Raw genomic sequence first — 24,693 nt, 5'->3', positions numbered from 1 at the left:
CCTGTTACACAGGAACAGGAGGAGGCCCCATTCAGCCTCTTCTCCAGCCTGTTACACAGGAACAGGAGGAGGCCCCATTCAACCCCATCTCCAGCCCGTTACACAGGAACAGGAGGGGGCCCCATTTTCCCCCTTCTCCAGCCTGTTACACAGGAACAGGAGGAGGCCCCATTCAGTCCCTTCTCCAGCCTGTTACACAGGGACAGGAGGAGGCCCCATTCAGCCGCTTCTCCAGCCTGTTCCACAGGAACAGGAGGAGGCCCCATTCAGCCCCTTCGCCAGCCAGTTACACAGGAATAGAAGGAGGCCCCATTCAGCCCCGTCTCCAGCCTGTGACACAGGAACAGGAGGAGGCCCCATTCAGCCCCTTCTCCAGCCCGTTACACAGGATCAGGAGGAGGCCCCATTCAGCCCCTTCTCCAGCCTGTTACACAGGGTCAGGAGGAGGCCCCATTCAGCCCCTTCTCCAGCCTATTACACAGGAACAGGAGGATGCCCCATTCAGCCCCTTCTCCAGCCCGTTACACAGGAACAGGAAGAGGCCCCATTCAGCCCCTTCTCCAGCCTATTACACAGGAACAGGAGGATGCCCCATTCAGCCCCTTCTCCAGCCCGTTACACAGGATCAGGAGGTGGCCCCATTCAGCCCCTTCTCCAGCCTGTTACACAGGGTCAGGAGGAGGCCCCATTCAGCCCCTTCTCCAGCCCGTTACAGAGGAACAGGAGGATGCCCCATTCAGCCCCTTCACCAGCCCGTTACACAGGAACAGGAGGAGGCCCCTTCAGCCCCCTGTCCAGCCCATTACACAGGAACAGGAGGAGGCCCCATTCAGCCCCTTCTCCAGCCCGTTACACAGGAACAGGAGGAGGCCTCATTCAGCCCCTTCTCCAGCCTGTTACACAGGAACAGGAGGAGGCCCCATTCAGCCTCTTCTCCAGCCTGTTACACAGGAACAGGAGGAGGCCCCATTCAGCCCCTTCTCCAGCCTGTTACACAGGAACAGGAGGAGGCCCCATTCAGCCCCTTCTCCAGCCTGATACACAGGGACAGGAGGAGGCCCCATTCAGCCCCTTCTCCAGCCTGTTACACAGGAACAGGAGGAGGCCTCATTAAGCCCCTTCTCCAGCCTGTTACACAGGAACAGGAGGAGGCCCCATTCAGCCCCTTCTCCAGCCTGTGACACAGGAATAGGAGGAGGCCCCATTCAGCCCCTTCTCCAGCCTGTTACACAGGAACAGGAGAAGGCCCCATTCAGCCCCTTCTCCAGCCCATTACACAGGAACAGGAGGAGGCCCCATTCAACCCCATCTCCAGCCCGTTACACAGGAACAGGAGGGGGCCCCATTCACCCCCTTCTCCAGCCTGTTATACAGGAACAGGAGGAGGCCCCATTCAGCCCCTTCTCCAGCCCGTTACACAGGAACAGGAGGGGGCCCCATTCACCCCCTTCTCCAGCCTGTTACACAGGAACAGGAGGAGGCCCCATTCAGCCCCTTCTCCAGGCTGTTACACAGGGACAGGAGGAGGACCCATTCAGCCCCTTCTCCAGCCTGTTACACAGGAACAGGAGGAGGCCCCATTCAGCCTCTTCTCCAGCCTGTTACACAGGAACAGGAGGAGGCCCCATTCAACCCCATCTCCAGCCCGTTACACAGGAACAGGAGGGGGCCCCATTTACCCCCTTCTCCAGCCTGTTACACAGGAACAGGAGGAGGCCCCATTCAGTCCCTTCTCCAGCCTGTTACACAGGGACAGGAGGAGGCCCCATTCAATCCCTTCTCCAGCCCGTTACACAGGATCAGGAGGAGGCCCCATTCAGCCCCTACTCCAGCCTGCTACACAGGAACAGGAGGAGGCCCCATTCAGCCCTTTCTCCAGCCTGTTACACAGGAACAGGAGGAGGCCCCATTCAGTCCCTTCTCCAGCCTGTTACACAGGGACAGGAGGAGGCCCCATTCAACCCCTTCTCCAGCCTGCTACACAGGAACAGGAGGAGGCCCCATTCAGCCCTTTCTCTAGCCTGTTACACAGGACCAGGTGGAGGCCCCATTCAGCCCCTTCTCCAGCCCGTTACACAGGAACAGGAGGAGGCCCCATTCAGCCTCTTCTCCAGCCAGTTACACAGGAACAGGAGGAGGCCCCATTCAGCCCCTTCTCCAGCCTGTTACACAGGAACAGGAGGAGGCCCCATTCAGCCCCTTCTCCAGCCCGTTACACAGGAACAGGAGGAGGCCCCATTCAGCGCCTTCTCCAGCCCGTTACACAGGAACAGGAGGAGGCCCCATTCAGCCGCTTCTCCAGCCCGTTACACAGGAACAGGAGGGGGCCCCATTCAGCCCCTTCTCCAGCCAGTTACACAGGAACAGGAGGAGGCCCTATTCAGCCCCTTCTCCAGCCCGTTACACAGGAACAGGAGGGGGCCCCATTCACCCCCATCTCCAGCCTGTTACACAGGAACAGGAGGCCCCATTCAGCCCCTTCTCCAGTCTGTTACACAGGAACAGGAGGGGCCCCATTCACCCCCTTCTCCAGCCTGTTACACAGGAACAGGAGGAGGCCCCATTCAGCCCTTTCTCCAGCCCGTTACACAGGAACAGGAGGAGGCCCCATTCACCCCCTTCTCCAGCCTGTTACACAGGAACAGGAGGATGCCCCATTCAGCCCCTTCTCCAGCCTGTTACACAGGAACAGGAGGAGGCCCCATTCAGCCCCTTCTCCAGCCTGTTACACAGGAACAGGAGGGGGCCCCATTCAGCCCCTTCTCCAGCCCGTTACACAGGAACAGGAGGAGGCCCCATTCAGCCCCTTCTCCAGCCTGTTACACAGGAACAGGAGGAGGCCCCATTCAGCCCCTTCTCCAGCCTGTTACACAGGAACAGGAGGGGGCCCCATTCAGCCCCATCTCCAGCCTGTTACACAGGAACAGGAGGCCCCATTCAGCCCCTTCTCCAGTCTGTTACACAGGAACAGGAGGGGCCCCATTCACCCCCTTCTCCAGCCTGTTACACAGGAACAGGAGGAGGCCCCATTCAGCCCTTTCTCCAGCCCGTTACACAGGAACAGGAGGGGCCCCATTCACCCCCTTCTCCAGCCTGTTACACAGGAACAGGAGGATGCCCCATTCAGCCCCTTCTCCAGCCTGTTACACAGGAACAGGAGGAGGCCCTATTCAGCCCCTTCTCCAGCCCGTTACACAGGAACAGGAGGAGGCCCCATTCAGCCCCTTCTCCAGCCCGTTACACAGGAACAGGAGGGGGCCCCATTCAGCCCCTTCTCCAGCCTGTTACACAGGAACAGGAGGAGGCCCCATTCAGCCCCTTCTCCAGCCAGTTACACAGGAACAGGAGGAGGCCCAATTCAGCCCCTTCTCCAGCCCGTTACACGGGAACAGAAGGAGGCCCCATTCAGGCCCTTCTCCAGCCTGTTACACAGGGACAGGAGGAGGCCCCATTCAATCCCTTCTCCAGCCTGTTACACAGGAACAGGAGGAGGCCCCATTCAGCCCCTTCTCCAGCCTGTTACACAGGAACAGGAGGAGGCCCCATTCAGCCCCTTCTCCAGCCTGCAACACAGGAACAGGAGGAGGCCCCATTCCACCCCTTCTCCAGCCCGTTACACAGGAATAGAAGGAGGCCCCATTCAGCCCCGTCTCCAGCCTGTGACACAGGAACAGGAGGAGGCCCCATTCAGCCCCTTCTCCAGCCCATTACACAGGATCAGGAGGACGCCCCATTCAGCCCCTTCTCCAGCCTGTTACACAGGAACAGGAGGAGGCCCCATTCAGCCCCTTCTCCAGCCTGTTACACAGGAACAGGAGGAGGCCCCATTCAGCCCCTTCTCCAGCCTGCAACACAGGAACAGGAGGAGGCCCCATTCAGCCCCTTCTCCAGCCTGTCACACAGGAACAGGAGGAGGCCCCATTCAGCCCCTTATCCACCTGTCACACAGGAACAGGAGGAGGCCCCATTCAGCCGCTTCTCCAGCCTGTTCCACAGGAACAGGAGGAGGCCCCATTCAGCCCCTTCGCCAGCCAGTTACACAGGAATAGAAGGAGGCCCCATTCAGCCCCTTCTCCAGCCCGTTACACAGGAACAGGAGGAGGCCCCATTCAGCCCCTTCTCCAGCCCGTTACACAGGAACAGGAGGGGGCCCCATTCAGCCCCTTCTCCAGCCTGTTACACAGGAACAGGAGGAGGCCCCATTCAGCCCCTTCTCCAGCCTGTTACACAGGAACAGGAGGAGGCCCCATTCAGCCCCTTCTCCAGCCCGTTACACGGGAACAGGAGGAGGCCCCATTCAGCCGCTTCTCCAGCCCGTTACACAGGAACAGGAGGAGGCCCCATTCAGCCCCTTCTCCAGCCCGTTACACAGGAACAGGAGGAGGCCCCATTCAACCCCTTCTCCAGCCCGTTACACAGGAACAGGAGGAGGCCGCATTCAGCCCCTTCTCCTGTCCGTTACACAGGAACAGGAGGAGGCCCCATTCAGCCCCCTCTCCAGCCCATTACACAGGAACAGGAGGAGGCCCCATTCAGCCCCTTCTCCAGCCCGTTACACAGGAACAGGAGGAGGCCACATTCACCCCCTTCTCCAGCCTGTTACACAGGAACAGGAGGAGGCCCCATTCAGCCCCTTCTCCAGCCTGTTGCACAGGAACATGAGGAGGCCCCATTCAGCCCCTTCTCCAGCCTGTTACACAGGAACAGGAGGAGGCCCCATTCAGCCCCTTCTCCAGCCCGTTACACAGGAACAGGAGGGGGCCCCATTCACCCCCTTCTCCAGCCTGTTACACAGGAACAGGAGGAGGCCCCATTCAGCCCCTTCTCCAGCCTGTTACACAGGGACAGGAGGAGGCCCCATTCAGCCCCTTCTCCAGCCTGTTACACAGGAACAGGAGGAGGCCCCATTCAGCCTCTTCTCCAGCCTGTTACACAGGAACAGGAGGAGGCCCCATTCAGCCCCTTCTCCAGCCTGTTACACAGGAACAGGAGGAGGCCCCATTCAGCCCTTCTCCAGCCTGTTACACAGGGACAGGAGGAGGCCCCATTCAATCCCTTCTCCAGCCTGTTACACAGGAACAGGAGGAGGCCCCATTCAGCCCCTTCTCCAGCCCGTTACACAGGAACAGGAGGAGGCCCCATTCAGCCCCTTCTCCAGCCCGTTACACAGGAACAGGAGGGGGCCCCATTCACCCCCATCTCCAGCCTGTTACACAGGAACAGGAGGAGGCCCCATTCAGCCCTTTCTCCAGCCCGTTACACAGGAACAGGAGGGGGCCCCATTCACCCCCTTCTCCAGCCTGTTCCACAGGAACAGGAGGAGGCCCCATTCAGCCCCTTCTCCAGCCTGTTACACAGGAACATGAGGAGGCCCCATTCAGCCCCTTCTCCAGCCTGTTACACAGGAACAGGAGGAGGCCCCATTCAGCCTCTTCTCCAGCCTGTTACACAGGAACAGGAGGAGGCCCCATTCAGCCCCTTCTCCAGCCCGTTACACAGGAACAGGAGGGGGCCCCATTCAGCCCCTTCTCCAGCCCGTTACACAGGATTAGAAGGTGGCCCCATTCAGCCCCTTCTCCAGCCCGTTACACAGGAACAGGAGGAGGCCACATTCACCCCCTTCTCCAGCCTGTTACACAGGAACAGGAGGAGGCCCCATTCAGCCCCTTCTCCAGACTGTTACACAGGAACATGAGGAGGCCCCATTCAGCCCCTTCTCCAGCCTGTTACACAGGAACAGGAGGAGGCCCCATTCAGCCCCTTCTCCAGCCCGTTACACAGGAACAGGAGGGGGCCCCATTCACCCCCTTCTCCAGCCTGTTACACAGGAACAGGAGGAGGCCCCATTCAGCCCCTTCTCCAGCCTGTTACACAGGAACAGGAGGAGGCCCCATTCAGCCCTTCTCCAGCCTGTTACACAGGGACAGGAGGAGGCCCCATTCAATCCCTTCTCCAGCCTGTTACACAGGAACAGGAGGAGGCCCCATTCAGCCCCTTCTCCAGCCCGTTACACAGGAACAGGAGGAGGCCCCATTCAGCCCCTTCTCCAGCCCGTTACACAGGAACAGGAGGGGGCCCCATTCACCCCCATTTCCAGCCTGTTACACAGGAACAGGAGGAGGCCCCATTCAGCCCTTTCTCCAGCCCGTTACACAGGAACAGGAGGGGGCCCCATTCACCCCCTTCTCCAGCCTGTTCCACAGGAACAGGAGGAGGCCCCATTCAGCCCCTTCTCCAGCCTGTCACACAGGAACATGAGGAGGCCCCATTCAGCCCCTTCTCCAGCCTGTTACACAGGAACAGGAGGAGGCCCCATTCAGCCTCTTCTCCAGCCTGTTACACAGGAACAGGAGGAGGCCCCATTCAGCCCCTTCTCCAGCCCGTTACACAGGAACAGGAGGGGGCCCCATTCAGCCCCTTCTCCAGCCCGTTACACAGGATTAGAAGGTGGCCCCATTCAGCCCCTTCTCCAGCCCGTTACACAGAAACAGGAGGAGGCCACATTCACCCCCTTCTCCAGCCTGTTACACAGGAACAGGAGGAGGCCCCATTCAGCCCCTTCTCCAGCCTGTTACACAGGAACATGAGGAGGCCCCATTCAGCCCCTTCTCCAGCCTGTTACACAGGAACAGGAGGAGGCCCCATTCAGCCCCTTCTCCAGCCCGTTACACAGGAACAGGAGGGGGCCCCATTCACCCCCTTCTCCAGCCTGTTACACAGGAACAGGAGGAGGCCCCATTCAGCCCCTTCTCCAGCCTGTTACACAGGGACAGGAGGAGGCCCCATTCAGCCCCTTCTCCAGCCTGTTACACAGGAACAGGAGGAGGCCCCATTCAGCCTCTTCTCCAGCCTGTTACACAGGAACAGGAGGAGGCCCCATTCAGCCCCTTCTCCAGCCTGTTACACAGGAACAGGAGGAGGCCCCATTCAGCCCTTCTCCAGCCTGTTACACAGGGACAGGAGGAGGCCCCATTCAATCCCCTCTCCAGCCTGTTACACAGGAACAGGAGTAGGCCCCATTCAGCCCCTTCTCCAGCCTGTTACACAGGAACAGGAGGAGGCCCCATTCAGCCCCTTCTCCAGCCTGCTACACAGGAACAGGAGGAGGCCCCATTCAGCCCCTTCTCCAGCCCATTACACAGGAATAGAAGGAGGCCCCATTCAGCCCCGTCTCCAGCCTGTGACACAGGAACAGGAGGAGGCCCCATTCAGCCCCTTCTCCAGCCCGTTACACAGGATCAGGAGGACGCCCCATTCACCCCCTTCTCCAGCCTGTTACACAGGAACAGGAGGAGGCGCCATTCAGCCCCTTCTCCAGCCCGTTACACAGGAACAGGAGGAGGCCCCATTCAGCCGCTTCTCCAGCCCGTTACACAGGAACAGGAGTGGGCCCCATTCACCCCCATCTCCAGCCTGTTACACAGGAACAGGAGGAGGCCCCATTCAGCCCTTTCTCCAGCCCGTTACACAGGAACAGGATGAGGCCCCATTCAGCCCCTTCTCCAGCCCGTTACACAGGAACAGGAGGAGGCCCCATTCAGCCCCTTCTCCAGCCCGTTACACAGGAACAGGAGGGGGCCCCATTCACCCCCTTCTCCAGCCTGTTCCACAGGAACAGGAGGAGGCCCCATTCTGCCCCTTCTCCAGCCTGTTACACAGGAACATGAGGAGGCCCCATTCAGCCCTTTCTCCAGCCCGTTACACAGGAACAGGAGGGGGCCCCATTCACCCCCTTCTCCAGCCTGTTCCACAGGAACAGGAGGAGGCCCCATTCAGCCCCTTCTCCAGCCTGTTACACAGGAACAGGAGGAGGCCCCATTCAGCCTCTTCTCCAGCCTGTTACACAGGAACAGGAGGAGGCCCCATTCAGCCCCTTCTCCAGCCCGTTACACAGGAACAGGAGGGGGCCCCATTCAGCCCCTTCTCCAGCCCGTTACACAGGATTAGAAGGTGGCCCCATTCAGCCCCTTCTCCAGCCCGTTACACAGGAACAGGAGGAGGCCACATTCACCCCCTTCTCCAGCCTGTTACACAGGAACAGGAGGAGGCCCCATTCAGCCCCTTCTCCAGCCTGTTACACAGGAACATGAGGAGGCCCCATTCAGCCCCTTCTCCAGCCTGTTACACAGGAACAGGAGGAGGCCCCATTCAGCCCCTTCTCCAGCCCGTTACACAGGAACAGGAGGGGGCCCCATTCACCCCCTTCTCCAGCCTGTTACACAGGAACAGGAGGAGGCCCCATTCAGCCCCTTCTCCAGCCTGTTACACAGGGACAGGAGGAGGCCCCATTCAGCCCCTTCTCCAGCCTGTTACACAGGAACAGGAGGAGGCCCCATTCAGCCTCTTCTCCAGCCTGTTACACAGGAACAGGAGGAGGCCCCATTCAGCCCCTTCTCCAGCCTGTTACACAGGAACAGGAGGAGGCCCCATTCAGCCCTTCTCCAGCCTGTTACACAGGGACAGGAGGAGGCCCCATTCAATCCCCTCTCCAGCCTGTTACACAGGAACAGGAGTAGGCCCCATTCAGCCCCTTCTCCAGCCTGTTACACAGGAACAGGAGGAGGCCCCATTCAGCCCCTTCTCCAGCCTGCTACACAGGAACAGGAGGAGGCCCCATTCAGCCCCTTCTCCAGCCCATTACACAGGAATAGAAGGAGGCCCCATTCAGCCCCGTCTCCAGCCTGTGACACAGGAACAGGAGGAGGCCCCATTCAGCCCCTTCTCCAGCCCGTTACACAGGATCAGGAGGACGCCCCATTCACCCCCTTCTCCAGCCTGTTACACAGGAACAGGAGGAGGCGCCATTCAGCCCCTTCTCCAGCCCGTTACACAGGAACAGGAGGAGGCCCCATTCAGCCGCTTCTCCAGCCCGTTACACAGGAACAGGAGTGGGCCCCATTCACCCCCATCTCCAGCCTGTTACACAGGAACAGGAGGAGGCCCCATTCAGCCCTTTCTCCAGCCCGTTACACAGGAACAGGATGAGGCCCCATTCAGCCCCTTCTCCAGCCCGTTACACAGGAACAGGAGGAGGCCCCATTCAGCCCCTTCTCCAGCCCGTTACACAGGAACAGGAGGGGGCCCCATTCACCCCCTTCTCCAGCCTGTTCCACAGGAACAGGAGGAGGCCCCATTCAGCCCCTTCTCCAGCCTGTTACACAGGAACATGAGGAGGCCCCATTCAGCCCTTTCTCCAGCCCGTTACACAGGAACAGGAGGGGGCCCCATTCACCCCCTTCTCCAGCCTGTTCCACAGGAACAGGAGGAGGCCCCATTCAGCCCCTTCTCCAGCCTGTTACACAGGAACATGAGGAGGCCCCATTCAGCCCCTTCTCCAGCCTGTTACACAGGAACAGGAGGAGGCCCCATTCAGCCTCTTCTCCAGCCTGTTACACAGGAACAGGAGGAGGCCCCATTCAGCCCCTTCTCCAGCCCGTTACACAGGAACAGGAGGGGGCCCAATTCAGCCCCTTCTCCAGCCCGTTACACAGGATTAGAAGGAGGCCCCATTCAGCCCCTTCTCCAGCCCGTTACACAGGAACAGGAGGAGGCCACATTCACCCCCTTCTCCAGCCTGTTACACAGGAACAGGAGGAGGCCCCATTCAGCCCCTTCTCCAGCCTGTTACACAGGAACATGAGGAGGCCCCATTCAGCCCCTTCTCCAGCCTGTTACACAGGAACAGGAGGAGGCCCCATTCAGCCCCTTCTCCAGCCCGTTACACAGGAACAGGAGGGGGCCCCATTCACCCCCTTCTCCAGCCTGTTACACAGGAACAGGAGGAGGCCCCATTCAGCCCCTTCTCCAGCCTGTTACACAGGGACAGGAGGAGGCCCCATTCAGCCCCTTCTCCAGCCTGTTACACAGGAACAGGAGGAGGCCCCATTCAGCCTCTTCTCCAGCCTGTTACACAGGAACAGGAGGAGGCCCCATTCAGCCCCTTCTCCAGCCTGTTACACAGGAACAGGAGGAGGCCCCATTCAGCCCTTCTCCAGCCTGTTACACAGGGACAGGAGGAGGCCCCATTCAATCCCTTCTACAGCCTGTTACACAGGAACAGGAGGAGGCCCCATTCAGCCCCTTCTCCAGCCTGTTACACAGGAACAGGAGGAGGCCCCATTCAGCCCCTTCTCCAGCCTGCTACACAGGAACAGGAGGAGGCCCCATTCAGCCCCTTCTCCAGCCCGTTACACAGGAATAGAAGGAGGCCCCATTCAGCCCCGTCTCCAGCCTGTGACACAGGAACAGGAGGAGGCCCCATTCAGCCCCTTCTCCAGCCCGTTACACAGGAACAGGAGGAGGCCCCATTCAGCCGCTTCTCCAGACCGTTACACAGGAACAGGAGGGGGCCCCATTCACCCCCATCTCCAGCCTGTTACACAGGAACAGGAGGAGGCCCCATTCAGCCCTTTCTCCAGCCCGTTACACAGGAACAGGAGGGGGCCCCATTCACCCCCTTCTCCAGCCTGTTCCACAGGAACAGGAGGAGGCCCCATTCAGCCCCTTCTCCAGCCTGTTACACAGGAACATGAGGAGGCCCCATTCAGCCCCTTCTCCAGCCTGTTACACAGGAACAGGAGGAGGCCCCATTCAGCCTCTTCTCCAGCCTGTTACACAGGAACAGGAGGAGGCCCCATTCAGCCCCTTTTCCAGCCCGTTACACAGGAACAGGAGGGGGCCCCATTCAGCCCCTTCTCCAGCCCGTTACACAGGATTAGAAGGAGGCCCCATTCAGCCCCGTCTCCAGCCTGTGACACAGCAACAGGAGGAGGCCCCATTCAGCCCCTTCTCCAGCCTGTTACACAGGGTCAGGAGGAGGCCCCATTCAGCCCCTTCCCCAGCCTATTACACAGGAACAGGAGGAGGCCCCATTCAGCCCCTTCTCCAGCCTGTTACACAGGAACAGGAGGAGGCCCCATTCAGCCCCTTCTCCAGCCCGTTACACAGGAACAGGAGGAGGCCCCATTCAGCCCCTTCTCCAGCCTGTTACACAGGAACAGGAGGATGCCCCATTCACCCCTTCTCCAGCCTGTTACACAGGAACAGGAGGAGGCCCCATTCAGCCCCTTCTCCAGCCCGTTACACGGGAACAGGAGGAGGCCCCATTCAGCCGCTTCTCCAGCCCGTTACACAGGAACAGGAGGAGGCCCCATTCAACCCCTTCTCCGGCCGGTTACACAGGAACAGGAGGAGGCCCCATTCAGCCCCTTCTCCAGCCTATTACACAGGAACAGGAGGATGCCCCATTCAGCCCCTTCTCCAGCCCGTTACACAGGAACAGGAGGAGGCCCCATTCAGCCCCTTCTCCTGTCCGTTACACAGGAACAGGAGGAGGCCCCATTCAGCCCCCTCTCCAGCCCATTACACAGGAACAGGAGGAGGCCCCATTCAGCCCCTTCTCCAGCCCGTTACACAGGAACAGGAGGAGGCCACATTCACCCCCTTCTCCAGCCTGTTACACAGGAACAGGAGGAGGCCCCATTCAGCCCCTTCTCCAGCCTGTTACACAGGAACAGGAGGAGGCCCCATTCAGCCCTTCTCCAGCCTGTTACACAGGGACAGGAGGAGGCCCCATTCAATCCCTTCTCCAGCCTGTTACACAGGAACAGGAGGAGGCCCCATTCAGCCCCTTCTCCAGCCTGTTACACAGGAACAGGAGGAGGCCCCATTCAGCCCCTTCTCCAGCCTGCTACACAGGAACAGGAGGAGTCCCCATTCAGCCCCTTCTCCAGCCCGTTACACAGGAACAGGAGGAGGCCCCATTCAGCCCCTTCTCCAGCCTGTTACACAGGAACAGGAGGAGGCCCCATTCAGCCCCTTCTCCAGCCCGTTACACAGGAACAGGAGGAGGCCCCATTCAGCCCCTTCTCCAGCCTATTACACAGGAACAGGAGGGGGCCCCATTCAGCCCCTTCTCCAGCCCGTTACACAGGAATAGAAGGAGGCCCCATTCAGCCCCGTCTCCAGCCTGTTACACAGAAACAGGACACCCCATTCAGCCCCTTCTCCAGCCCGTTACACAGGAACAGGTGGAGGCCCCATTCAGCCCCTTCTCCAGCCTGTTACACAGGGTCAGGAGGAGGCCCCATTCAGCCCCTTCCCCAGCCTATTACACAGGAACAGGAGGAGGCCCCATTCAGCCCCTTCTCCAGCCTGTTGCACAGGAACAGGAGGAGGCCTCATTCAGCCCCTTCTCCAGCCCGTTACACAGGAACAGGAGGAGGCCCCATTCAGCCCCTTCTCCAGCCTGTTACACAGGAACAGGAGGAGGCCCCATTCAGCCGCTTCTCCAGCCCGTTACACAGGAACAGGAGGGGCCCCATTCACCCCCTTCTCCAGCCTGTTACACAGGAACAGGAGGATGCCCCATTCAGCCCCTTCTCCAGCCTGTTACACAGGAACAGGAGGAGGCCCCATTCAGCCCCTTCTCCAGCCCGTTACACAGGAACAGGAGGAGGCCCCATTCAGCCCCTTCTCCAGCCCGTTACACAGGAACAGGAGGGGGCCCCATTCACCCCCTTCTCCAGCCTGTTACACAGGAACAGGAGGAGGCCCCATTCAGCCCCTTCTCCAGCCTGTTACACAGGGACAGGAGGAGGCCCCATTCAGCCCCTTCTCCAGCCCGTTACACAGGAACAGGAGGAGGCCCCATTCAGCCCCTTCTCCAGACTGTTACACCTCTTTACAAGTGTGTATTTCAGAAAAATCCCCAGGTATCCCACGTTGCGACCACCTTTTCCAACTCCATCCCTGATCCGCCCATTTCCACCTTCGTAACTTCAACCGACATCACCCAGTCTCTGCATACCCACTCTGGATGCCCTCAACCAAACCCCTGCCCCCTCCAGACCCGCCCATCCCGCCCCACCACCCTCTGCTCACCCACATCCCACCGTCCGTAACCTTCCGATCCCCCACATCTATCCAGCAAATGTCCGTTCAGCCATCACCTCTCCGTGTTCGCCGACCCACACTGACTCCGGCTCCCGAAGGAGCCCCTCCTTTGATTCTAAATTCCTCCCTATCTCTGTAACCTCCTCCAGCCCCTACAACCCTCCCTATCTCTGTAACCTCCTCCAGCCCCTACACCCCTCCCTATCTCTGGAACCTCCACCAGCCCCTACAACCCTCCCTATCTCTGGAACCTCCTCCAGCCCCTACACCCCTCCCTATCTCTGGAACCTCCTCCAGCCCCCTACAGCACTCCCTATCTCTGTAACCTCCTCGAGCCACTACAACCCTCCCTATCTCTGTAACCCCCTCCAGCCCCAACAACCCTCCCTATCTCTGGAACCTCCTCCAGCCCCTACACCCCTGCCTATCTCTGTAACCTCCTCCAGCCCCTACAACCCTCCCTATCTCTGTAACCTCCTCCAGCCCCTACAACCCTCCCTATCTCTGTAACCTCCTCCAGCCCCTACAACCCTCCCTATCTCTGTAACCTCCTCCAGCCCCTACAACCCTCCCTATCTCTGTAACCTCCTCCAGCCCCTACACCCCTCCCTCTCTCTGTAACCTCCTCCAGCCCCTACAACCCTCCCTATCTCTGTAACCTCCTCCAGCCCCTACAACCCTCCCTATCTCTGTAACCTCCTCCAGCCCCTACAACCCTCCCTATCTCTGTAACCTCCTCCAGCCCCGACAACCCTCCCTATCTCTGTAACCTCCTCCAGCCCCTACAACCCTCCCTATCTCTGTAACCTCCTCCAGCCCCGACAACCCTCCCTATCTCTGTAACCTCCTCCAGCCCCTACAACCCTCCCTATCTCTGTAACCTTCTCCAGCCCCTACAACCCTCCCTATCTCTGTAACCTCCTCCAGCCCCTACAACCCTCCCTATCTCTGTAACCTCCTCCAGCCCTGACAACCCTCCCTTTCTCTGTAACCTCCTCCAGCCCTTACAACCCTATCTCTGTAACCTCCTCCAGTCCCCACAACCCTCCCTATCTCTGTAACCTCCTCCAGCCCCTACAACCCTCCCTATCTCTGTAACCTCCTCCAGCCCCTACAACCCTCCCTTTCTCTGTAACCTCCTCCAGCCCTTACAACCCTATCTCTGTAACCTCCTCCAGCCCCTACAACCCTCCCTTTCTCTGTAACCTCCTCCAGCCCTTGCAACCCTATCTCTGTAACCTCCTCCAGTCCCCACAACCCTCCCTATCTCTGTAACCTCCTCCAGCCCCCACAACCCTCCCTATCTCTGTAACCTCCTCCAGCCCCTACAACCCTCCCTTTCTCTGTAACCTCCTCCAGCCCTTACAACCCTATCTCTGTAACCTCCTCCAGTCCCCACAACCCTCCCTATCTCTGTAACCTCCTTCAGCCCCTACAACCCTCCCTTTCTCTGTAACCTCCTCCAGCCCTTACAACCCTATCTCTGTAACCTCCTCCAGTCCCCACAACCCTCCCTATCTCTGTAACCTCCTCCAGCCCCTACAACCCTCCCTATCTCTGTAACTTCCTCCAGCCCCGACAACCCTCCCTATCTCTGTAACCTCCTCCAGCCCCTACAACCCTCCCTTTCTCTGTCACCTCCTCCAGCCCTTACAACCCTCTCTCTGTAACCTCCTCCAGTCCCCACAACCCTCCCTGTCTCTGTAACCTCCTCCAGCCCCCACAACCCTCCCTATCTCTGTAACCTCCTCCAGCCCCTACAACCCTCCCTTTCTCTGTAACCTCCTCCAGCCCTTACAACCCTATCTCTGTAACCTCCTCCAGTCCCCTACAACCCTCCCTATCTCTGTAACCTCCTCCAGTCCCCACAACCCTCCCTATCTCTGTAACCTCCTCCAGCCCCTACAACCCTCCCTATCTCTGTAACCTCCTCCAGCCCCTACAACCCTCCCTTTCTCTGTAACCTCCTCCAGCCCTTACAACCCTATCTCTGTAACCTCCTCCAGCCCCTACAACGCTCCCTATCTCTGTAACCTCCTCGAACTGGGAAGAGTGCAGAAGAGATTTGCAAGGATGTCACCAGGACTCAAGGGACTGAGTTGCAGGCAGCGGTTGGACAGAATGGGACCGTTATCTTTGGAGCGGAGGAGACTGAGGTATAATCTTATAGAGGGGTGGAAGGTCATGGGAGGCACGGGTCGGGTGAAGCAATGAGTTTTTTCCGAGGGTTGGGGAATGGAGGACTGGGGGGCATAGGTCGAAGTGTGGAGGGGAACGAATTAATGTGAACCTGAGGAGCAAATGTATTTATACAGTGGGTGCATGTTGGAATGAGCTGGAGGAGGAATTGTTTGAGGCAGGGACATTGACAACATTTATAAGAGATTTGGACAGATACGTGGATAGGACAGGTTGACGCCGGAGTGGTTCGCGCAGTTCCAGCCGGCGCAGAAGGGCCGGCGTGGTCTCGCGCATACGCAGACCCGCCGGCGTATTTCCGCGCATGCGCGGGGGTCCCCTTCTCCGCGCCCGCCCCCGGGCACTCTGGTGGAGCCCTACAGGAGCCCGCCGCCGAGGAAAGAGGGCCCTCACGGAACCAGCCCCCCCCCCCCCCCCCCCCCGCTGATTGGTAGGCCCCGATCGCGGGCCAGGCCTCCCCCCCGAGGTCGGAGCCCACCTGCCCCAGGGCGGTTCCCCGCACACTCACCTTCCAGGTCCCGCCGTGTGTGACGCGAGTAATCCACGCCGGCGGGACTGGGCAAAACCTGCCGGCCATTCGGCCCATCGGAGAATCGCCTGGGGGAGGGGGGCGGGGGGGGGGGGGGCGCTGTCAACAGCCCCCGACCGGCATGGTGGGAATCCCGCCGACGCCCGGAAAACGGCGCCGGAGAATACGGAAGCTGGCGGCGGGGCAGGATTCGCGCCTCCCCCCCCCCCTCCCCGGGATACTCCGACCCGGCGGAGGGGGGGGGGGGTCGGAGAATCCATGTTCGATAGCTCCTGCTTCCCTCCCTATCTCCGAGACCTTCTCCAGCCCTGCCGGATCTCTGAGCTCCTCCAATCCCAGCCTCTTGAATCGGCGGCCATGCCTTCCGCTGCCTGGGATCCCGAGCTCTGGGATACGCCCTCTATACCTCTCCACCTCTCTGTCTCTCTCCCTCTCTCCTCCTTTACGATTCATCTTAAGACCACCCTATTTATCGACTCCTATTTATTGACTATAGCTCCGCCTTCAACACCATAATCCCAGCCAAGCACATACCAAAACTCCAAAACCTAGGACTTGGCTCCTCCCTCTGCAACTGGATCCTCGATTTTCTGACCCACAATCAGTATGAATGAACAACAACACCTCCTCCACAATAGTCCTCAACACCGGCGCCCCGAAAGGCTGCGTACTTAGCCCCCTACTCTACTCCCTGTACACACACGACTGCGTGGCAAAACTTGGTTCCAACTCCATCTACAAGTTTGCTGACGATACGACCATAGTGGGCCGGATCTCGAATAACGATGAGTCCGAATACAGGCGGGAGATAGAGAACCTAGTGGAGTGGTGTAGCGACAACAATCTCTCCCTCAATGCCAGCAAAACTAAAGAGCTGGTCATTGACTTCAGGGAGCAAAGTACTGTACACACCCCTGTCAGCATCAACGGGGCCGAGGTGGGGATGGTTAACAGCTTCAAATTCCTAGGGGTGCACATCTCCAAAAATCTGTCCTGGTCCACCCACGTCGACGCTACCTCCAAGAAAGCACAACAGCGTCTATACTTCCTCAGGGAACTAAGGGAATTCAGCATGTCCACATTGACTCTTACCAACTTTTACAGATGCACCATAGAAAGCATCCTATCGGGCTGCGTCACAGCCTGGTATGGCAACTGCTCGGCCCAGGACCGCAAGAAACTTCAGAGAGTCATGAACACGGCCCAGTCCATCACACGAACCTGCCTCCCGTCCATTGACTCCGTCTGTACCTCCCGCTGCCTGGGGAAAGCGGGCAGCATAATCAAAGACCCCTCCCACCCGGCTTACTCACTCTTCCAACTTCTTCCATCGGGCAGGAGATACAGAAGTCTGAGAACAGGCACGAACAGACTCAAAAACAGCTTCTTCCCCACTGTCACCAGACTCCTAAACGACCCTCTTATGGACTGACCTCATTAACACTACACCCTGTATGCTTCATCCGATGCCGGTGTTTATGTAGTTACATTGTATATGTTGTGTTGCCCTATTATGTATTTTCTTTTATTCCCTTTTCTTCCCATGTACTTAATGATCTGTTGAGCTGCTCGCAGAAAAATACTTTTCACGGTACCTCGGTACACGTGACAATAAACAAATCCAATCCAATCTTCGTCCAGACTGTTGGTCACCTCTCCACCTATCACCTCACGTGGCATATACCCAATCTATTTTTTGACAATTGCGACCATGAATCAAGCAAGGAGCATCTTGCTGCATTAAACCTAGTTATTCTAAACCTTAATAAACCTTTAGTTGGTCCCCAGTTGGAGTGTCGTGTCCACTCTGGGCGACCATGGATGTTGAGCCTCGGTGATTGGGGTCGTTGTCCTCGGAGCGGAGGAGGTTAAGGGGGAGAATTGATTGAATCGAGGCGTTCGAAATCAGGAAGGGCGGGGTGAGTGGGGGGGGGGGGGGGGGGGGGGGGAGCCATTGCCGCTGTCGAAAGAAGCAACGACCCCCCTGAGGCGAATCTTTTTCCTTCTGCGAGGGGAGGCCGCAGCGGAGGGCCGATCCAACTGTGGCTTTCCACAGGGAATGGGACCATTGGGCTGGATTTTCCGGGTTCGCCCCAGCCCTGCGAGATTCCCCACTCCCGCCGCTGGTCAATGGGATTTCCCGTTGAAGCCCCCCCCCCCCCCCCCCCCCCCCCCCCCCCCCCCCCCCGCCTTTGGGAAACCCACAGGCAGGAAGAGAAACCCCCCCCGCCCAAAAAAAACCAGAGTCCCAACTCCCGGAGAATCCCGGCCTTGATCTGGAAAGGGAAAGGGGGGGTGGGGGGCTTGTTTGGAACTTACCCGAGCGTCTGCAGTTTACACTTGGGCCTCTTCAAAGCCGCCGCCAGGAACGCGGCCCCTGGGTCACCCAGTTTGATGTGGTTCAGCCTGAGGGCACAGAAAGAGGGATGACGCTGACGACGCACAGGTTCCGTCCCGTCCAACCCGCCGCCCGGCCCCCAACCCTGCCAGGAAAATAGCCCCCCCCATGCTCATGCAGGGAGAGGGTGGGCGTGAATACTCGATGAGTTGCCGTGAATACTCGATGTCGCTGGGTGATGTGAGCCCTGACCGAATCCCGGGCCTACTTGACGTGGTTCAGGATTCGAAGAGGCCTTACCCCCATCCCCACCCCCACCCCCCACTCCCCTAATCTCCCCAGAGTGGGTTATGGGTGTTTAGTCAGGCGATTCGCCTTCGCCTCATCAAATGAGGGCCCGGGTTAAGCGGGAAAGCTCCAATCTCTTTCATCCTGCCCCCTAGGCTCAGGAGACGTGAACTAGGCCTCACAGCCTGAGTACAAGGCCAGGTCCGTTTCCAACCGAGAGGAGGAGAACATTTCTCATTCCAGAGGGCTGTGAGTCATGACAGGAAATAGGGAGAGGAGTAAACCACTCGGCCCCCTCGAGCCTGCTCCAATATTTAATACGATCGCGGCTCATCCTCTGCCTCAATTCCAGCGAAGGCTGAGTGAACAGGCTTAGGCTGAACCAGGCATGCTGAGGCCTAGTGAGCAGCCTGAGGCCTAGTGAGCAGGCTGCAGGCTATAAAAAGCAGGTTAAGGCTTAGTGATCAGGCCAAAATCTAGTGAGCAGGTTTGAGGCCTGTGGCAAGCATGCTGAGGCCTAATAGGCAGGCTGAGGTCTATGGGGAGCAGGCCAAGGCCGAGTGAACTAGCTGAGGATATTGCAAGCAGGTTAAGGCTTAGTGATCAGGCTAGTGCCTATAGCAAGCAGGCCGAGGCTTGGCGAGCAGATTGAGGAGTATAAAAGCAGGTTAAGGCCTAGTGAGCAGGCTGAGGAATATAGCAATCAGGCTGAGGCCTAGTGAGCAGGCTGAGGAATATAGCAAGCAGGTTGAGGCCTAGTGAGCATGCTGAGGACTATAGTAAGCAGGCTGAGGCCTAGTGAGCAGGCGAGGAATATAGCAAGTAGGCTGAGGCCTAGTGAGCATGCCGAGGATTATAGCAAGCAGGCTGAGGCCTAGTGAGTGGGCTGAGGACTATAACGAGCAGGCTGGGCTTAGTGAGTAGGCTGAGGACTATAACGAGCAGGCTGGGGCTTAGTGAGCAGGCTGAAGACTATAGCAAGCTGGCTGAGGCCTAGTGAGCCTGTGCACGAACAGGTGGGTGAGCCAAGGAGACATACCTCAGGATCTTGCAGCGGTGGAGGGCAGGGCTCAGCCGGGCCAGGCCCTCGCTGGTTATTTGGCAGTTCTCCAGGTCCAGTTCCTCTAGGGCCTCAGAGAGGTGGATGAGCGATGAGAGGACGGTGCAGTCCATGGAGGCGAGGCTCAGGGCCTGTTGGCAGGACGCCCGGCCCTCCCCGAGCCTGAGCACCTCCAGCGAGCCCAGGCTGGCCTGGACCAGCCTCTTGCTCTGTGTCTCGAGCAGCTCATAGAGGGCGTCCATCAGGCCCAGGCCATTCCTCCCCCCCTTCTCCAGGATCTCGGCCTTCAGCCAGGCCGAAGCCTGGGCGGCGGTTCGGGCCTGCAGCTGGCCGAGGGCCTCTTCCAGGGGCCAGCCTGCCCCGGGGGTGGAGAGGCCGGCCACGAAGCGCAGGAAGAGCTGGTAGCGGCCATCGGGTTGGCAACGGGCCTGCGCCAGGAGGTCGGGGATGCTTGCGCCCGATTGGGGGGCCAGGTACAGGGCCAGGGCTGCCAGGAAGTCCTGCAAGGTGGGGTGGCGGAACGCGTGGACACTATCGGCTCCGAGACCCCGTGCGCCGAGGACCTCACCCCCGACCAGGATCTCCGCAAGGTAGCCCTGAGCAAACTGAGCGGCCTTGAGCCTGTGGGTCGCCAACAGTTTCCCAGAGAACAGGGTATTCCCGCCCCTGCCCAGGGCATCTAGTGCCAATTTTCCCAGTTTGACGAAAGTATCCCGGGGGATGGTGATGGCTCGACCATACCCCCTCACTACCTGGAGAAGGTAGCTGGTCAACAGTTGGGTGATGGTCTTGGGTAGTGGGGGGGCAGTGGAGGAGGCCATGGACCCGGGACCTGACTGATTCGCCAGGCTGGAGCCCAGTGAGGCAGCGGCCAGTTGGCAGGACATGGCCTCGTGGCCCATGGTTCCCAGCACCGGGCCCTGCCCATCCAAGTGGCGAAGGACCTCCAGGGCCAGCCGGGCATTGCCCAAGAACATCTCCAGGTGGGCGCTGCGCTCTGTCGCCGAGAAGCCAAGGATCGCAGCCCAGGTGTCCACGGCCCGGGCCTCCTCCAGGTTTCGCAGGGCCGAGGGGCGGCCAGTGATGAGCACCGTGCAGCCGGGGAGCGTGGTGCCTCTCAGCAGGCCCCCCACGATGCCCGGGATCTCTTCCTTGTCGCCCGCCCCGTCCTCCGTTCTCCCCCGTGAGCTCCCTCCCAAATCCAAGCAGGCCCCAAACTCGTCCAGGCCGTCAAAGATGAAGAGCAGGCCCTCGGCCTGGCTCCACAGGGCATCCACCACGTCGGCCAAGTGGGCCCAGGCTTCCACCAACAAGGCCTTCAGGCTCGTCCGCTTCCCGAGCCTGGAGTTGAGGTCACGGAAACGGAAGGGGAAGAGGAACCGAAACTGGGGGTAGGACAGGCCCGAGGCCCAGTCACGTGCCAGCTTCCGCACGGCTGTGCTCTTGCCGGAGCCGGCCACGCCCGCCAAGGCCGCCCTCTTGCCCCGGCTGACCTCCGACCGCTCGTGGCTGCTGCCAGACAGCAGGCCGCCCAGATCTAGCTGAACAAGGGAACCGCCCTCCAGTGCTCGGACGCTCTCCTCCTGGACCCGCCACTTGTTGGTCAGTTCATGTCCGATCGCCTGCCGAGATCCTGGGATCATATCTACAAGAATGAGAGGCGTGTAGCTCTCATCCAGAGCCACCAGGCGCTGCCTCCCTGCGCGGCCTGGCTCGGAGAGGAGATCCATCCATTCGGTCACCTTCAGCAAAGAGGCCTTGTGCTGGCGTTCAACCTCTGTAATCGGAAGAGAAAACGGAAAAATAGGATAAGACGTTTCAAGGATGAACATCCACAAGCATTGGCCTCAAGAATATATCACTCCCTCAGTACTGACCCTCTGACAGTGCAGCACTCCCTCAGTACTGACCCTCTGACAGTGCGGCACTCCCTCAGTACTGACCCTCTGACAGTGCAGCACTCCCTCAGTACTGACCCTCTGACAGTGCAGCACTCCCTCAGTACTGACCCTCTGACAGTGCGGCACTCCCTCAGTACTGACCCTCTGACTGCGCAGCACTCCCTCAGTACTGACCCTCTGACAGTGCGGCACTCCCTCAGTACTGACCCTCTGACAGTGCAGCACTCCCTCAGTACTGACTCTCTGACAGTGCAGCACTCCCTCAGTACTGACCGTCTGACAATGCGGCACTCCCTCAGTACTGACCATCTGACAGTGCGGCACTCCCTCAGTACTGACCCTCTGACAGTGCGGCACTACCTCAGTACTGACCCTCTGACAGTGCAGCACTCCCTCAGTACTGACCCTCTGACAGTGCGGCACTCCCTCAGTACTGACCCTCTGACTGCGCAGCACTCCCTCAGTACTGGCCGTCTGACAATGCGGCACTCCCTCAGTACTGACCATCTGACAGTGCGGCACTCCCTCAGTACTGACCCTCTGACAGTGCGGCACTACCTCAGTACTGACCCTCTGACAGTGCAGCACTCCCTCAGTACCGACCTCTGACAGTGCAGCTCTCCCTCAGAACTGACCCTCTGACAGTGCGGCACTCCCTCAGTACTGACCCTCTGACAGTGCAGCACTCCCACAGTACTGACCCTCTGACAGTGCGGCACTCCCTCAGAACTGACCCTCTGACAGTGCGGCACTCCCTCAGTACTGACCCTCTGACAGTGCAGCGCTCCCTCAGTACTGACCCTCTGACAGTGCGGCGCTTCCTCAGTACTGAGCCTCTGACAGTGCCGCACTCCCGCAGTACTGACCCTCTGACAGTGCGGCTCTCCCTCAGTACTGACACTCTGACAGTGCGGCACTCCCTCAGTACTGACCCTCTGACAGTGCGGCACTCCCTCAGTACTGACCCTCTGACAGTGCGGCACTCCCTCAGTACTGACCCTCTGACAGTGCGGCACTCCCTCAGTACTGACCCTCTGACAGTGCAGCACTCCCTCAGTACTGACCCTCTAACAGTGCAGCACTCCCTCAGGACTGACCCTCTGACAGTGCAGAACTCCCTCAGTACTGACCCTCTGACAGTGCAGAACTCCCTCAGTAGTGACCCTCTGACAGTGCAGCACTCCCTCAGTACTGACCCTCTAACAGTGCAGCACTCCCTCAGTACTGGCCCTCTGACAGTGCAGCACTCCCTCAATACTGACCCTCTGACAGTGCAGCACTCCCTCAGTACTGGCCCTCTGACAGTGCAGAACTCCCTCAGCACTGACCCTCTGACAGTGCAGCACTCCCTCAGTACTGACCCTCTAACAGTGAAGCACTCCCTCAGTACTGGCCCTCTGACAGTGCAGCACTCCCTCAGTTCTGACCCTCTGACAGTGCGGCGCTCCCTCAGTACTGGCCCTCTGACAGTGCAGCACTCCCTCAGTACTGACCCTCTGACAGTGCAGCACTCCCTCAGTACTGACCCTCAGACAGTGCAGCACTCCCTCAGTTCTGACCCTCTGACAGTGCGGCACTCCCTCAGTACTGACCCTCTGACAGTGCGGCACTCCCTCATTTCTGACCCTCTGACAGTGCTGCACTCCCTCAGTACTGACATAGAACATAGAAAATACAGCACAGAACAGGCCCTTCGGCCCACGATGTTGTGCCGAACCTTTGTCCTAGATTTATCATAGATTATCATTGAATTTACAGTGCAGAAGGAGGCCATTCGGCCCTTTGAGTCTGCACCGGCTCTTGGAAAGAGCACCCTACCCAAACTCAACACCTCCACCCAACACCAAAGGCAATTTGGACATTAAGGGCAATTTATCATTGGCCAATTCACCTAACCCGCGCATCTTTGGACTGTGAGAGGAAACCGGAGCACCCGGAGGAAACCCACGCAGACACGGGGAGGACGTGCAGACTCCGCACAGACAGTGACCCAAGCCGGAATCGAACCTGGGACCCTGGAGCTGTGAAGCAATTGTGCTATCCACAATGCTACCGTGCTGCCCTTGAGAACAAATAAATCTACACTATATCATTTAACCGTAATCCATGTACCTATCCAATAGCTGCTTGAAGGTCCCTAATGTTTCCGACTCAACTACTTCCACAGGCAGTGCATTCCATGCCCCCACTACTCTCTGGGTAAAGAACCTACCTCTGATATCCCTCCTATATCTTCCACCTTTCACCTTAAATTTATGTCCCCTTGTAATGGTTTGTTCCACCCGGGGAAAAAGTCTCTGACTGTCTACTCTATCTATTCCCCTGATCATCTTATAAACCTCTATCAAGTCGCCCCTCATCCTTCTCCGTTCTAATGAGAAAAGGCCTAGCACCCTCAACCTTTCCTCGTAAGACCTACTCTCCATTCCAGGCAACATCCTGGTAAATCTTCTTTGCACCTTTTCCAAAGCTTCCACATCCTTCCTAAAATGAGGCGACCAGAACTGTACACAGTACTCCAAATGTGGCCTTACCAAAGTTTTGTACAGCTGCATCATCACCTCACGTCTCTTAAATTCAATCCCTCTGTTAATGAACGCGAGCACACAATAGGCCTTCTTCACAGCTCTATCCACTTGAGTGGCAACTTTCAAAGATGTATGAACATAGACCCCAAGATCGCTCTGCTCCTCCACAATGCCAAGAACTCTACCGTTAACCCTGTATTCCGCATTCATATTTGTCCTTCCAAAATGGACAACCTCACACTTTTCAGGGTTAAACTCCATCTGCCACTTCTCAGCCCAGCTCTGCATCCTATCTATGTCTCTTTGCAGCCGACAACAGCCCTCCTTACTATCCACAACTCCACCAATCTTCGTATCGTCTGCAAATTTACTGACCCACCCTTCAACTCCCTCATCCAAGTCATTAATGAAAATCACAAACAGCAGAGGTCCCAGAACTGATCCCTGCGGTGCGCCACTGGTAACTGGGATCCAGGCTGAATATTTGCCATCCACCACCACTCTCTGACTTCTATCGGTTAGCCAGTTCGTTATCCAACTGGCCAAATTTCCCACTATCCCATGCCTCCTTACTTTCTTCATAAGCCTACCATGGGGAACTTTATCAAATGCCTTACTAAAATCCATGTACACTACATCCACTGCTTTACCTTCATCCACATGCTTGGTCACCTCCTCAAAGAATTCAATAAGACTTGTAAGGCAAGACCTACCCTTCACAAATCCGTGCTGACTATCCCTAATCAAGCAGTGTCTTTCCAGATGCTCAGAAATCCTATCCTTCAGTACCCTTTCCATTACTTTGCCTACCACCGAAGTAAGACTAACTGGCCTGTAATTCCCAGGGTTATCCCTAGTCCCTTTTTTGAACAGGGGCATGACATTCGCCACTCTCCAATCCCCTGGTACCACCCCTGTTGACAGTGAGGACGAAAAGATCATTGCCAACGGCTCTG

The 24,693-nt window shown here is 58.4% G+C and overlaps 1 protein-coding gene across 1 annotated transcript in view; it reads right to left on the bottom strand.

Annotated features, from left to right (window-relative positions):
- Positions 1–24,693, bottom strand: part of LOC140411282 (NACHT, LRR and PYD domains-containing protein 3-like) — a 120,543-nt gene that overhangs the window by 71,591 nt on the left and 24,259 nt on the right. Inside the window, exons 3-4 of the mRNA XM_072500403.1 lie at positions 19,288–21,085; positions 17,942–18,028 (exon numbers count right to left, since the gene is read on the bottom strand). Of these exons, the coding sequence (XP_072356504.1) occupies positions 17,942–18,028; positions 19,288–21,085 (1,885 nt within the window). The remainder of the gene's footprint in view (positions 1–17,941; positions 18,029–19,287; positions 21,086–24,693) is intronic.

The sequence above is a fragment of the Scyliorhinus torazame genome, chromosome 4 (assembly GCF_047496885.1).
Source record: "Scyliorhinus torazame isolate Kashiwa2021f chromosome 4, sScyTor2.1, whole genome shotgun sequence".
Classification (NCBI taxonomy): domain Eukaryota; kingdom Metazoa; phylum Chordata; class Chondrichthyes; order Carcharhiniformes; family Scyliorhinidae; genus Scyliorhinus; species Scyliorhinus torazame.
This window is presented reverse-complemented; position numbering and strand designations above follow the sequence as displayed.